This window comes from Guillardia theta (genome assembly GCF_000315625.1).
Source record: "Guillardia theta CCMP2712 unplaced genomic scaffold GUITHscaffold_151, whole genome shotgun sequence".
NCBI lineage: Eukaryota > Cryptophyceae > Pyrenomonadales > Geminigeraceae > Guillardia > Guillardia theta.
Genome location: NW_005434523.1, coordinates 111,618 through 127,001, shown reverse-complemented (window position 1 = coordinate 127,001; position 15,384 = coordinate 111,618). Strand labels below are relative to the sequence as shown.

At 54.1% G+C, this 15,384-nt stretch overlaps 4 protein-coding genes across 4 annotated transcripts; 2 read left to right on the top strand and 2 right to left on the bottom strand.

Moving 5' to 3' along the window:
* Positions 1-732: 732 nt before the first annotated feature.
* Positions 733-1,107, top strand: GUITHDRAFT_119596 (hypothetical protein; the record flags this gene model as incomplete). Its single annotated transcript, XM_005821170.1, has 1 exon — positions 733-1,107. The coding sequence occupies one exon, from the start codon at positions 733-735 to the stop codon at positions 1,105-1,107; it is 375 nt and encodes a 124-aa protein (XP_005821227.1).
* Positions 1,108-8,212: 7,105 nt separating this feature from the next.
* Positions 8,213-8,629, bottom strand: GUITHDRAFT_147366 (hypothetical protein; the record flags this gene model as incomplete). Its single annotated transcript, XM_005821169.1, has 1 exon — positions 8,213-8,629. The coding sequence occupies one exon, from the start codon at positions 8,627-8,629 to the stop codon at positions 8,213-8,215; it is 417 nt and encodes a 138-aa protein (XP_005821226.1).
* Positions 8,630-9,848: 1,219 nt separating this feature from the next.
* GUITHDRAFT_147365 (hypothetical protein) lies at positions 9,849-10,172 on the bottom strand (the record flags this gene model as incomplete). The annotated part of the gene is made up of 1 exon (XM_005821168.1): positions 9,849-10,172. One exon carries the CDS (start codon positions 10,170-10,172, stop codon positions 9,849-9,851), a length of 324 nt encoding a protein of 107 aa, XP_005821225.1.
* Positions 10,173-13,279: 3,107 nt separating this feature from the next.
* GUITHDRAFT_147364 (hypothetical protein) lies at positions 13,280-14,906 on the top strand (the record flags this gene model as incomplete). The annotated part of the gene is made up of 5 exons (XM_005821167.1): positions 13,280-13,625; positions 13,872-13,927; positions 13,997-14,177; positions 14,241-14,292; positions 14,675-14,906. The coding sequence occupies 5 exons, from the start codon at positions 13,280-13,282 to the stop codon at positions 14,904-14,906; spliced, it is 867 nt and encodes a 288-aa protein (XP_005821224.1).
* Positions 14,907-15,384: the final 478 nt, after the last annotated feature.

Genomic DNA, 15,384 nt, shown 5'->3' with positions numbered 1-15,384 from the left:
GGCCGGCGGGGGAGATGGACGGGGAGGTCGGGGAGCCCTCGGGGAGGCGGCAGGGACGGGCGGCAGGGACGAGGAGTCCAGGGAGGCGAGGCATGGAGGCTTGTCTGACGGTTGGGGTCGGCGGGGAGGAGGGCGGCAGAGGTCATGAGAAGGGAGGGGGTAGGAGAGGGAGACGTCCAGGGAGGAGGAGGGAATGAAGAGGGGATGGTCGTGGATGTGGGGAGGGAAGCGTGGGAGGGAGGGGAGGGGCTGTGGGGTAAAGTAGGGAGGGAAGGTCTCAGTACGCAACGTTTGGGGAGGGGTATCCCCGACGAGGAGCTGCGTTTTGACAGGCAACGCCTGCGACTGGTAAGCTCTGAAGCGAGGTGGTCTCGGATACCAGTGGACCATGAGCCCGACGAGGGGTTGCATTTCTGACAGTCAGAGCCATACTCCCCACGGAGAGTTGCGTTCGAACCATCTGGACAGGTGCGATATGCTCGGAGTTACTGGTCGAGCCGGTACAAGTGTTTTAGAGCAGATATGCTCTCCGAAGCTGACACGAGGCGCAAAGTCCCATCTTGTATCGTGGTCACGGATACCGGTGCGGTCAATGTGCAAGGATCTCAACACGCAATGTTTGGGTGGAAACCATCATAACTGTATCCTTGTATCCTCCCAGAGGTCTTGGCGGATACATCTCGTTCTCGTCCTTATCCTCATCCTCGTCCTCCCGCTCCTCCGCGTCTCTGTATGCTCATGCCTCCCCCCTCCTCCTTGTCTATCTCCCTCGTCGACCTCTCCTTCTCCTCCTCTCGCCCTGCCCCCGTCTTCAAGCTCTCCCCCTCCCAGCAAGCCTACTGCGACGCACGCTGGCCCCTGCATCGCTCCTCTTCGTGCATGTGCTCTTCTTCCCCTTTCCAGGGCCCCGCCGCCAAGCCCGGCAAGGCTCTGCGCGTCCAGTCAGACGGGACAGAGCTCATGCGCGAAGTGACGGAGGCGAGGAGGAGGATCGCGGCTAGGCGGGGGAAGGCGGTGTGGGCGGGGGAGAAGAGCCACAGGAGGTCGTGGGAGGACGTGACGGCGGCGACGGAAGGGCTGCTGGAGGAGGGAGGAGGGAGGGAGTAAAGCCGGCCAAGACGCCCAGGAGGAGAGGACGAGGAGAGGAGGCGATGTAGAGTAGAGGAGGGAGTACGTGCAAGGTGTAGGCGAGGAATAAATTGCTGATATGTCCGAGACATGCGTCGGAGGAGAGCGGGAGGAGAGCGGGAGGAGGAGAAGAAGAAGGAGGGAGAGAGAGGGCGGAAGGGAGGAGACAAGGTCATGCAGCGCGATGCGGAGGAGGGGGAGGGAGGGAAGGCGACGGCGTCGGGGTGAGGAGGGTGTGAGGTAGGATGAGATGGCAGAGGAGGCGCTGGATGAGCGGAGGCCCGTCATCGCCCCTCCGGGCTCAGGATCGTAAGCGGAGGGGAGAGCGAGGAGGAGAAGCAAGGCCCGGAGACTGTGAGCATAGGGAGGAGATGGTTGAGTTGGTACTTCATTGACGCTATATACACTACATGGAGCTCTCCTGCTGCTGCTCCTGCTGCTACTTCAGAGTCGGATGCAAGTATTCGGTATACTTCAGAGTACATCATAGAGTACAGGTAGAGTAATGCAGTAGAGTGAGAGGTATACGGTATTCTTCAGTGTGCTCAGCGGAAGGATGCAGCAGAGTGATTATTCCGATCATGTGACCGCCGCGCTACTGAGCGACTATAGTAGCGGACAGTGAGTGTTACGAACTTAGTTGACAAGGTTCTTCGGTCGTACTGGGCCTAGTTCGTCCGAAGTTTCATAGAGGTTTGAGATCGAGAAAGAGAAAATGATAATGGAAGCTGATATCCTGACTAAGGTATCATCAAAGTATGATGAAGATGGAGATGGAGATGGAGATGAAGATGGAGATGGAGATGGTGGAGAGGGATATGATGATTGGTGGACGTGGAGATGCGAGGAAGAGGAGGAGGAGACGATACACACAAAGTTTTATCTATGAAATTTGCCATGGAAGGAGAGATGAATATCAACATCAGGATTCAATCAGGAGGCGATGAGAAGAAAGCCATCGAGCAAGATATGAATTGGTAGCTTACACCGCAAACCATAACAGCAGGGGATGTACGCGAGCGGTTCAAAGCTGAAATGATACGTCGTCCCCCCTTATTTTCTTCCCCTCTACCGGCTGTCAAGCTCCGTCTGCCTTTCATTTCGCCCTTTTCCTAGAGCTCTCCTCCTCCTCTCCGCCTTTTCCTCCCCTCAGCAGCCGCTCCGTCCCTGTCGTCACGTCCTCCCATGACCCCCCGAAGATCTCCCATCCAGTCCAGCTCAGGTCGGCACGAGGAAGAGAAGGAGAGGTCGACGAGGGAGATAGAGAAGGAGGGCGGGGAGGGAGAACACGAGGAGAGTGGAGGCGGCATGGATGAAACTGATCGCGCGGTGGTAGTGGTTGTAGTGGTAGTAGTGGTTGTAGAGGACGAGGAGCAGGAGGGGACAGAGAGGAGGAGCAGGAGGAGCAGGAGGAGCAGGAGGAGCAGGAGAAGGAAGGAGAAGCAGGTGGTGGAGAAGGTAGAGGAGCAGGAGGAGGAGGGGACAGAGAAGAGGAGGGGGAGGCTGGAGGAGCAGGAGGAGGAGGAGAAGCAGGAGGAGGCTGGAGGAGGAGGAAGGAAAAGCAGGCGGCGGCGGCGGTGGTGGTGGTGGTGGAGGACGAGGCTGGAAGAGGAGAAGCAGGAAGGAGAAGCAGGCGGTGGTGGGGGGGGGCAGAGGAGGAGGACTATGGTTGGCCCTCCCTTGAATTCCAGGGACGTGCTGTCGTAAAGGACCACGAAGAGTCTTACAGAAAAGTTGATTATAATCGAGTTGACTTAATTTAGCCGTACCTGAAGTTGTACTGGCCCCGTACCCTCTGGTACTCTTGCGTACTTCTCAGTAGTACCGTACCTCGTCCGACCTCTTCGGAGACCGCTGAGAGGCTTTAAATGTACTCCGATCTTTACTACAGGCACCTCCCCTCGTCAGTCGCAGGACAGGTCGCAGCCTGAGCGCCCGGAGGAGCGCCTGAGGGACTCAGTCGGTGCTAGCTTGCAGTTCGGTCCCCGCTGCGACTCCGGGAGCCTGACGGTACTCGCCCCGGAGCCTTACGGGCCGGCCCGGGGCCGTTACGGACGAAAGACGCCGGCCCGGATGTGAGTGACGCATTGTAAGTCTTCACTGACAGCCCGCCTCAGTACAACCCAATGAATGGCCTCTGAGAAAACTTTCGGACCAGACTGCTCGAGATTCAAGAGCATCAAAATCCACATGATGGACTTGTTGAAAGTTCACAGACCTTAATGGGGTCCCTAGGAAGGTGCAGCTCTTCATTTCATCATCAGCGGTTGCATCCTCGATGAGCGAGGGATGTGGTACTCCTATCCTCAGAACAGTGCCACACCACGGGTCCTAGATATCTGGCAGTGCCTTGTTCTGTTGTCAGAGTAGAGCTCACAGCCAAGTAGCCATCAGTATACACTACACTGCCTTTCTGTTGCAGCTAAGTCAGGCTTGCATCTGGAGAGAGCCGGTTTCAATCAGCTGTAACTGCACTGTGACTATGCTCTGCTAGACTCTGACGGTAGGGGCAGCCCTGTAAGAAAATCGTTAGCTTTGAGTCAACAAAGTCGCTGAGAAGACTCTCCATGAGATGGTGCTCGTGAAGCAAGGAGCACTACCCCGAGTCCTTCCCTTAGCCTATGTAACGATCAGCGTCTTCAGCTAGAAGGGTCTGTTCTCTCCTCATATTGTATTACACCACGCTGATCTAGCATAGCTGGTAAACTCGACATCACTACACTTCACCTTTGTGTGCGATCCAGCGGAGGTACCTTGTGCGTTCGCTGTAGATGAGAAAGAATGTTGAACTCCAGAAAGAAGAATACTCCGACAAGATTTCAATTGTCCCTTGAGCACCTGTAATTTGATGCTGAATTCCATCGCAGATTTGGAGTTCCAACCCATCGTGATGAAGCTACCCCTCTTCTATCGGGAGCATCAAGGGGTGGAGACTGGCGGCTGCAACGACGTCTGCACGCTCGCACGCACAAGCAAAAATGGCGGCACAAGCTGAAAGACGATGCTGGAGGAGGATCCACGCGACGACTGATGTCAGCAGCAGTGCTGTAGGCAGAGGGTCCAACAGGTCACCGGCAGTCGAGATTTTGTTCTAACAGATTACCAAAGTAAACAGATGTGAGGTTAAACGACTTGATGCTGACTTGTGGTAAATTCCATGGGAAGCAGAGGAAGAATGTGTGATATAATAGGATTCTTGTTGTTTCCTTGGTCCTTTGGAAGTCAACAAGCCTCACGCAGTCGCTATCTTCTGTGTGCTTCTTTCAAGACATCAGGTAGCAACGCAACACACAATCACACCCCGAAGCTTTACAGGTTGCAGACGTCTACTGATGGAAACTTGGGTTCCGATGCGTACCATGGTAGCAGCTGCTGTCGCGAGGCTCGGCTGTGGTGAGCAAGCTCCACCTTGGAAGAAGCTATTTTGAAAAGAGCTCCGTTGAGTTGCGTGATTTATAGAAAGAGCCTAGTCTGAGCGATGATGTATACCTCCTTTCTCGCACTCTCCTGCTCCTCTCCCCTCCTCTTCCTCCTCCCCGGGCCATGCAGCCAAGCCTGGCAACGCTTTGCGCGTCCAGTCCGACGGCACGCAGCTCATGCGCGCTGTCATGGAGGCGAGGAAGCTCGCGGCAGGACGCGGTGGAGCGACAAGGCGGCCAGCGACGGGATCCGACCTGAGCTGGACAGGATGGGAGAGCTTTGGGGGGTCATGGGAGGACGTGACGGCAGGGACGGAGGGGCTGCTGAGGGGGAGGGAAGGTGGGAGAGGGGCGGGAGGGAGAGAGCGTTGCAATAGGCTTTCTGGGAGGGGGAGAGCTTGAACGAGGGGCAGGGCCGGGCCGAAGAGGAGGGAGGAGGGGAAGAGGAGAAGGAGAGGTTGATATGGGAGACAGAGAAGGAGTGAGGGGGAGGGAGGGGAGCAGCCGGAGCTTGCATGGCCCCTCCTTGGATCGGTTCCTTGGGGTACAAGTGTATGTACAGGTAATCCGGTCTTATCCGTCACTGTACCCGATAGTACCCCTGCTTCTCCCAGAAATTCCTTGGACTTTGCCGGGTGGGGTATTGCTCTTCCGATGTTCGGGCCGATCAAACTGACACCCCTCTCAAGAAAGAGAAAAGGACCGGTACCTTTCGAACCATCATGGCAAGTTTACAGCCCCTAAGACTCACAAAGAGTCTCAACTCAGATTCCGCCGGCCCGGCCCAACTTGACCGAGTACAACTTATTAGTCATCGTGCTTTGACTGATAGTTATGTGGTACACAGCTTTACGACACGATGATCGGATCTTGTTTCCAATGTACACATCGTTTCGTTCAACGGTTTACAACACTAAAGCGTCAAGTTTCGTTGCGGCTCGCGGCCCCCCTGGCGGCGGAGCACGCGGCCAGGCTGCCGCGCGGTACGGTCGCGACCGCCCGGCCCGGCGGGGCCCCGGGCGGAGCGGCTCCGAGCCCGGGCCCGGGCCGCGATCATCGGCGTCGGACGGCGGCCCGGCCGCCGGGCCACCGTGGCCACGGTGGCCGCGCTGCGGGAGCCGCCGCCCGGGGAACTCCCGGAGTCCGAGCCTGAGCCCGGGCTACGGGCCCGAACTCGGATGATGACTTGCTGTCGGATGCCACCGTGTCTGCGAGTCATCCGATGCCCGGCGCCTGGAGACGGATCATGATTCGATTTACTCGCTCTTTACGCAAAGGGTTAAGATGTAGATTATTAGTCGTGCGGATAAGGCAAGGGAGAGCAGACCCCGGCTTCAAGGATCCTGATATCATAGTTGGGGGTCACAGCCGCCAATGGTGCCATGCTCGGATCAAGGAACCGTTGAACCGTCAAGCTCATGGGAAGAAGTTGTATGGCAGGCCTGATAGGAGTACCACGTCCTTCGCTCAGCATCGAGGATGCAACCAATGAGGACGATCTGAGGAGCTGCACTAGGGACCGCACCCTCATTGCTGCCAGCAGGCTATCACGGTCACGTGTAAGCATCATCAGCTTCGCAAGAGGGGTCCTGCTTCCGCCTTGTGTTTGCAACATCACGAGTTTCTGAAGTAGCACATCGGATGTCAGGAAGTCACACACAAACACGGGGATGTCAGCATCCTGCGCCTGAGCTTTGGTTCAGTCTCTTTACTAGGACAGTGGCCGGTGGAACGCGTCGGGCGACCAGGGTAATTATCCTCCGATTTAAGACGGAAAGGTCTAGGCTAACCCGCTAGACTAGTCCTTTGCGAGGCTTTGTGTTTCATTTGCGAGTCCTGTTGAGTCAAGCTGAGGTGCCATGGGAAATCGTAGGAGAATGCTGACTATGTAGGCCTCTACAACTCCATCCTTACGACATTGTTATGTAGAAGACTTGTGGTCGTCACCTGCTCTGCTCCGGCAGGATGCCAGTGTCAGAGAGGGTGTGTTCAGAGTGAAGTTAGTCAAGTGAACATCAAGTCGTTTATTCCCTCTCCAGTGAGCATCCTACCTCACCTCCTATCACATCTCACGCTGATATCGTAGTCTAGTGACTGAGGGCCCGCAGAGTCTCTTGAAACAGAAGCAGCGACAGCAGTACCGTCGAGGAGCATGGGGCGACCCTGGAAGAGGGGGGTAGAGGATTGTGTTTCTTGTTACAGAGATCGCACCCGGCACTTGGCATGCACCTTTGGACCCGGGCACGATCACTTCTGACTTGACAGGCTCGCTATGGGTGGACAATGCGGAGCTGTGCACACGGATAAACAAGATCTCCCCCTTATGCTTCTCCTCCCCTCAGCAGCCCCTCCATCCCTGCCGTCACGTCCTCCCATGACCCCCCGAAGCTCTCCAGCTCTGTCCAGCGCTTCTCGGATGCCATCGCTGGTCGTCTTGTCGCTCCGCCGCGTCCTGCCGCGAGCTTCCTCGCCTCCATCACAGCACGCATGAGCTGCGTGCCGTCGGACTGGACGCGAACACCCTTGCCGGGCTTGGCGGCGGGGCCTGAGGACGTCCAGGAGGGAGAGGAGGGCGAGAGAGTGTCGCAGTACGCTTGCTGGGAGGGGGAGAGCTTGAAGGAAGGTGGGGGGCGGGACGAAGAATCGTTGACGAGGGAGATAGTGAAGGAAGGAGGAGGGGAGGAGGATGGGGAAGCAAGAGCCATGGAAAGGGACGAGGCTGTAGCTGGCTACTTCAGGGAGGACAGAAGGAAGGAGTAGGAGGAAGGAAGCAGTAGGAGGAGGAGGAACAAGGCGTGAAGGCGATGATCGATGTGTTGGGGAAGGGGGCAGATCACCCTACTACCCCCCCATTTTTTTAACCGAAAAGTACCCCATCACCGAAGTTTGCATTCAGTTTTACTACCCACCAGTGTCTGCCTTACAGGTCATAGGACCCCACCCCCCCGTTTGATAGGGAAATCACACCCCTACCCTGAGCGTGACTCCCACGGACCTTACAGATGAATTGTACAACATTGCAGCCTTGAGATACGAAAACGCTCATGTTGGCTACCTGACGGGACGAGTCGTCGTGATTTCGAGGTTTTGACCATTGGCCGTTGTAGCTTCGCTAGCTAGAGTGTATCTCACTGTTGGTCCCTGACTGACCGCCCGTCATCTCGGTGGTCAAATCACTATCGACTTCAAACTGAGCACTGATGATCATCAATAAAGTTGACAACTGATTAGTCGTGAATCCAGCCAATCTCGAAGTTCATGCGGGAGCTACAGTAGTTTCCAAGGCGTTGAACTTAGGAATGTGATGATCCCAAGAGTGTTTGCGATGATGTACCAAACAAGGCATGATGCTATGTATCGTTGAAGTGAATATCAAGTCGTTTATTCCCTCTCGAATGAGAATCCTACCTCACCTCCTATCACATCTCACGCCGATAGCACCGCACTTGTGTAGGGTTGCAGGGAGGGGGAGGAGAATGAGAGGGCGGGGAGAAGGGAGGTAGAAGACAGGCTACTATCACCCTAGCGATCTATTCATACCGATATCATGCATCCATCGGCCATTCAGGTCTCATTCCTATACGCTAGCTAGCGTCTTTGTCTTGTGCTCACATATCATGGCATGCTTAAGTAGAGCTTGAGCTCTCCCTCGCAGGTCTCCCTCTTTATGCTTCTCCTCCCCTCAGCAGCCCCTCCATCCCTGCCGTCACGTCCTCCCATGACCCTCCGAAGCTCTCCAGCTCTGTCCAGCGCTTCTCGGATGCCATCGCTGGTCGCTTGGTCGCTCCACCGCGTCCTGCCGCGAGCTTCCTCGCCTCCATGACAGCGCGCATGAGCTGCGTGCCGTCGGACTGGACGCGAACAGCCTTGCCGGGCTTGGCGGCGGGGCCTGAGGACGTCCAGGAGGGAGAGGAGGAGCAGGAGGAGGGCTGGGGCGGGAGAGCGTCGCAGTACGCTTGCTGGGAGGGGGAGAGCTTGAAGGAAGGTGAAGGGCTGCGGGAGGAGGATATCGAGGAGGAGAGGTTGACGAGGGAGACAGAGAAGGAGGATGGAAGGGTAGAGAGGGAGGGAGGAGGCACCATGGAAAGGAACGAGGGTGCGGCTGGCTTAGAGGAGGGCAGAAGGGAGGAGGATGGAGGCTGGGACGAGATGGAGGATCGAATAAAGGGACTTATTAACGGGGCAAAAATTCCTGTGCGCTTTCCGACATATAAAGGCGTCTGAAGGAGGCGGGGATAACCCTTCTACCCCCCCTTTTACCCACAAGTACCCGGTCTGAAAGTTGCTGGCAATTGCCCCTTTTACTACCTATCCCCTTACCTTGCGACCCCTTGCGAACGACCGCAGACCCTCGGCTAGGGACTCGGGCAGTCAAGAGGTCAGCGAGCACTTTTGCACTAATTGATAGTTGCTGCCCCTCGCTGTTCCCTAGTGAGTGACTAAAAATGTAGACTCGGGGAGACCGTTCGAAGGAGTCGGGGAGCAGTAAAATTAGACCAGGGCAGATTGAGCCTTTTAACTTTGAGTACTTAGATACCAGAACTCTACCGTTGAGATCCACTATGGTACACTCCGCCCCTCCAACGGGCAGGGCGGAGTGGGGAACATCCGAATCGGTGTGCCGTAGGCCAAATTCATCCTGAACTTATTTCTGGCACGGTGCACTGCCGTGACAAAGTGGTCCCCAACCAAATCGGGTATCTTTACTCAAAGTTAAATCGGGTGAAATCGGCCAGAAGGCGTCCCGGCCCTGCTTCCGCCTAAGTTTCAGTGACCGGGGGGCGGGCCCGACCCGGTCACGGCCGGTGGCAGACTGTCCGTGCATCACCGTCACTGAGGTAGAGCCGTCCTTTACTCAAAGTTAAGTAATAGATCAGTACGAGGACAATCAAGGGTTAGGCCTTAGAGCCTGTCGGGGAGCGGGACAGTAGGAGAGGAGGAGGAGGAGGAGGAGGAGGTGGAGGAGGAGGAGGAGGAGTGATGATGTAGATGTACAATCAAGATGGCTGTACTCCACCTTCCATGACGCTGCTTTGAAGGATCCGTCAACATGTGATCGCAACATCAACCACCGCCCACTGGAAGTGATGAGCAAGAGGATCGGAGATTGATCCAACGAGGTCTCCCTTGCGGAGAGGCTTCTGAGGTTTGGAAGAGAGGAGAGAAGTTTGAATGTATACGTGGGCGTTCCTCCTCCTCCTCTCGACGTATCATGTGGCACTTGTCAAGCACGTCATTGCGGTATGTTCAGAGAGTGAGATCGTAATCATCCAGCCTCTCAACAGCAGCATCTATGTGAGGTCAGATGTTGACGACGACAAAGCTGGGCCTGTCTGGCGTGATGGAGGTCTGGCGATAAGGTTTTACGTTGCAGAGGGGAATGCTTGCAAAGAAAGGAAGTTTCTTCTCGTCTTTGACGATAGACAGTTTCACTTTGTTGCGTCGACTTGTACAGCGACGTTGGACCTGGTATGTGCCGTTGTTGTTGCTGCTGCTGATGGTACTGATGATGATCATGACCATGGTGGCGATGAGATGATAATGGGATGTTGGAGGTGAATAGGGAGATGATGATGGGAATGCGAGAGAGAAGATGATGATGGAGATGGAGATGGTGAAGATCATGATGACAATGGATCATATAGTGATGGTGATGTTGAAGGAGGAAGAGGAGTAGGAGGAAAAGGAGTAGGGGGAAGAGGAGTAGGGGGAAGAGGAGTAGGAGGGAGAGGAGTAGGAGGAAGAGTAGGGGGGAGAGGAGTAGGGGGAAGAGGAGTAGGAGGGAGAGGAGTAGGAGGGAGAGGAGTAGCAGGAAGAGGAATAGGGGGAGAGGAGTAGCAGGAAGAGGAATAGGGGGAAGAGGAGTAGGAGGGAGAGGAGTAGGAGGGAGTGGAGTAGGAGGAAGGGGAGTAGGAGAAGGATTCTGTGTTGGCGTTCGAGGAGGTATCGGGCGCTGGTGGCGACTTGATGTAGATGGATGACTTTCCTCTTGCAGGTGCTGCCCAGTGTCGTTGACGAATCAACCTTTGGAGAGCATGTGTTGGACATGTCGACCTTGGATGAGGAAACACAAACTGCCTGCTCTCAGTCTCGATCGACGTTTTATCACGTCAGGTGCCTGAGCGGTGAGCCGGAATGCCGGGAGAAGAGATGGAGGAGAAACGACCAGCATCTCGTTTCCAACCATGACTTCCGGAGCCTGGTCATTGCTGACCGCTGGGTCAATATCTCAATCAGTGAGATAGGTGCAAGAGAAGCGTCAAACCTGCGATCATGGGAGCACGACAAGCAGGGGGAGTGGTTCGTGACAGTCTCAGTGAGCGAACTGGCGGACTTGCAGTGCTCGTACATGGTGGAGCTGAGAAGTCAAGATTGTCGGAGGTCAGGAGGCAGCACTCAGGGTCTCCACCAGAGGCGGCGACGAGCTGGGGACCGAGGGGGCTCCCTCCACTTCGAGGGGCGAGCTGGGAAAAGTCAGCTCGCTGTCTGCGTCTCCTCCGCTTCCTGTCGTTTCCCATTCCACAGGTACCAAGGTGACGAGGATCTGAAGTGGAGGAGGAGGCGCTGAAGACTTTGCGCAGACGAGGAGAGGTTGCTCGTTGAGGAGCGATTTTACCAGAGGGGAGGGAGAGAGGGGGGAGGAGCAGGAGCAGGAGCAGGAGCAGGAGAGGGAGGGGGGCAGGGGCAGGGGCAGGGGCAGGGGCAGGGGCAGGAGCAGGAGCAGGAGCAGGGGCAGGAGCAGGTGCAGGAGCAGGGGCAGGGGCAGGGGCAGGGGCAGGGGAAGGGGCAGGAGCAGGAGTAGAAGCAGGGGCAGGGGCAGGAGAAGGAGCAGGAGCAGGGGGAGGAGCAGCCGATGACGAGGTGCTCGACCGCTCGACATCGATGATCGCGAACGTTTCCGGGTCAGCTCCCCATGTTGTTTCTGGATAGTTCCCTGATGGAACTCTCGTCTCACAGTGAACCAGCTCAACGGTCTTCCTTGTCAGGCCCACAACGGCTGATCCCGTTTGACCTGCAGCAGTTTGAAAGTTTCCGGAACCGAACCATCGTGGAGATGGAAAGTTTTGTCCCTCACAAGATCTTCTCGGGCGACATCGTCGAGTTGAGAAGAGAAGAGATTAGGGTCACGGTCTTTGCAGATATTTCTCAGCTCAGCAGGACAGTATCTCTGAAAGTGGAGGTACAGGATTACTCTGAGATGAGATGTTATTATCATCTCCAGTCGAGTGCAAGAATAAGGTTTTCAGGATTTCTGAAGCCGCTCCTTCGATTCCCACAGGTGATGAACCTGGCATGCTGAAAGATATCTCGGTGTTGTTTGTTCATTGACACACGCCTTGCTATTCTCAGATCTCTTACCTCGAGGCTGATCATATCCCATGCATGGAGGATTTGATTCAGATTCATCTCATTGCCGAAGGGTGTATGAACCATCGTCTACCTTACAGCTCCCGTCCTTTCGTAGTCCATGTCTTTCAACTAGTCGATTTCTGCCATGACAACAAACACAATCGTGATAGCATTGAGAACGTTTGTCATGGGGATGAAGATGGAGTTTGGATCCTGACTCCTCACCATGAGGCGTGGAAGCAAGGTTGGAGTTTGCAACCTTTATCAACGGAATCTAGGTTGCTGACAGGCGGATTCCCGATTGGTGAGGACGGAGGAGGAGCAGGAGGAGCCACAGGAGCAGGAGCAGAAGCAGGAGAGGAGCAGGAGAGGACCGGGGGCAGGGTCAGGGGCAGGGGCACTGTCAGGGGCAGGAACAGGATGAGTTGGAGTAGGAGTAGAAGTGGGAGTAGGAGGAGAAGGAGGAGGAGGAGGAGGAGTGATGATGATGATGTTGTTGATGATAGATAGATATCATTATGACGATGATGATGATGATGATGATGACTGTAAATGGTGGTGGAGGAGGTGGTGATGATGATGGCCTCCATCCACTGAGTTGATGACTTGCTGATTTATGTTTTCTTGCAGTTGTAAATTACGACAATATCTCTCTCTCGCAGATTGTTTATGGACAGGTAAGATATGTCCTTGCACCTTCTCATACTCCTTGCACCTGCACCTGCTCTTACTCCTTGCACCTGTACTTGCTCCTAGCTCCTTGCTCCTTGCTTCGGCTCCTGATGCTTCCTGTTTTCTTCTCCCTCCTTCATCCCACTTCTCCACCTCATTCTTCTCGGCTTCGAGAGCTGCAGACGGATGACAACGAGGATCAGGAGGATCAGGAGGAGGAGGAGGAGAAGGAGGAGGAGGAGGAGGAGCAGCAGCAGCAGCGGGAAGCGCACGAGCACAAGGACAGGGGAAGGAGCAGAAGAAGAGGGGGAGGAGCAGGAGTGAGAGTTTTAGAGGACCTCGATGATTGCGTTTATGATGCAAGTAGTGGAGGATGAGATTTTATCAGCGCCGTTGGTGCTAACTGCCGTTGTTTGTAGTGGTTGATATGGGATCTTGATAGACATCACAAGACAACTCTGCCTGTGAGATCGTTTGAAGAGATTTCTTCCATTGCAGTCAACGACACTGTTGAGATTTTCGAGTGGATTTCTGCTACTTGTCGGTACTTGAACCTTGGCGAATCTATAGAGCAATTTGCCATGATGAATCGAGAGCAATGCGGTGGACTGGAAGGCGGTAGTGATGTTGTTCATAGAGCATGTGACGACATCGAAAGGAGCAGCAGCAGCAGCAGCAGCAGCAGCAGCAGCAGCAATAACGACGACGATATGAGAAATCATGATCACAAGGAATACAACAACCAGAACACTGACAACAACAACCTACATCAATATAAGAAACACAACTATCTACATCAGTACAACCATGACAATCATCGCTTGAAGACAACAAGCATCTTCATTGATCGTATCGGCCTTGCCGGCACGTCCAGAATGAGAGGATTGTACTACTCCCTCCTCTCTGTCTGCAACGTGAGCAATGGAGCAAACTTGTGCAGGGGAGCGATCGACTTCGTTGACAGGGATGTCAACATTGAGTATCAGAGCAGGAGGATGGAGGTTTCCTTCATGTCGGAAGCTTGCAATGCAGCTCTGGATTATGTGTTTGTGACAGGTATACCATGTTTCTGTGGAGCATGTTGATTTGTTGAGAACCTGTGAATGTTGTTGCTCGTACTCCTTCAAGCTTGAACGGATGAATGTTCTCAAACTATCAAGTCGAATGAATATGAGTGAATGAAAACGAGTGACATATTTGTTCACACTTGAATGAGCGAGTGAATTTCAGTGACACATTTGTTCAAACCGACAACAAGTTGTTTATTTCATGATGTCCGTGCTGCGGTGACAATGCAAACAGGCAGCGTTTGGGGTGAGTTCAGTCTGGAAGCATCAGGAGAGAGTTTTCGATGTCATGTAAGTTTGAGGCATAATGTTGATGTTGTAGGTACAAACATTGTTTCTTACATGTTGTCTTACAAACAGGCCATGATAACTTACCTCGTGAAGTGGCTGGAAAGGAACGGATACTGCCGAAAGCCTTTCTCATCGCATCGAGAGATTCTCGTGCTTTCCATTGGGTTCTGGGAGAGTTTGGAGAATTCCTTCCATCTGTTGCAAGAGTGCGGCGAGCATATCTTTGAAAACCTTGTCCATTCATGCAAAGGTGCTTGTTTTACACTTTGACAGCAGAAATTTTCACCTTGTAAAGTGATCTACATGACTGCAGATTCTTCCACTTTCATCATCTACAAGAACGAAGAAGCTACTCCTAGTTACAGGTTGCGATCATCCCTTGTTAGTCCTGTAACGAGATGTTCTAATTCCAATCTTACAACAAGAGGGACAGTAGAATCAATGACACAAGTAAGGGTTTTTCTTGCGAATGAAGTCTTCACATCGCTGGCAAGAAAGCACAGGCAAGTTCTTCTGTCGTGTTGTGAAGCATTGAAGTGTTTTGAGCGAATGAGATGAATGCTATTGTGAGTTGTTTGATCATGAGTGATCTATGCTTTGAGTTGTATTCCTTCAGAGTGGGCATTAACATGTCAAAAACTTTCTTATTCTGTTATAATTGCAATCCAATCTCCATCTCTCTTTGCACCTTCAAAACATCTTTCTAATCATCATCATCATCAAAGTGATGACTTCGACTTTCTACAGCATTCCTGTCTTAGACGCTCATTCCATCTCCCTTCCAAGACCCGACGGCACGGAGGACGGCATACATTACTGGTACACTGCGGGGAAGGGAGAAGGGATGAGGAGAGTGAAGGAGAAGAAGTCCAAGAGAGTTTGGTATGAGAGAGACTGCAACAAGTGGGAAGAGAACGCTGTCACGAAGTCGATCTTGAACACCTTGTTGCACATGATCATCAACAAAATGAAAGAATGAATACTTCTACTGCCCCTGCTCCTGCTCCTGCTCCTTCTCCTGCCCCTGCTCCTGCTCCTGCTCCTGCTCCTGCTCCTGCTCCTGCTCCTGCCCCTGCCCCTGCCCCTGCTGCTGCGCCTGAGCCTTCCCCTACCCTTGCCCTGCCCCTGCGCCTGCCCCTCCTGCTCATCCTGCCTCCACTTCGGTTTCCACCACCTTGTCGACAACTGATGTACTGCACGAGATTGTGGTGCACTAGAATCGTTATCGTCATCTCTGCCTCTAGTAAACAAGCCTTAATCCTGTTTCCGTCTCAACTATCGCTTCCTGCCACATTCCTTCTCCTCCTCCTCCTCCCCTCCCCTCTCCTCCCCTCTCCTCCCCTCCCATCCCCTCCGCTCTGCTCTGAATTGCTCACCTCTTCTGTCTTCCCTCTCCTTTGCTCCCCTCTTTGCTCCCCTCATTTCATCTTTCTTCACCTCCCCTCTCCTCTCCTCTA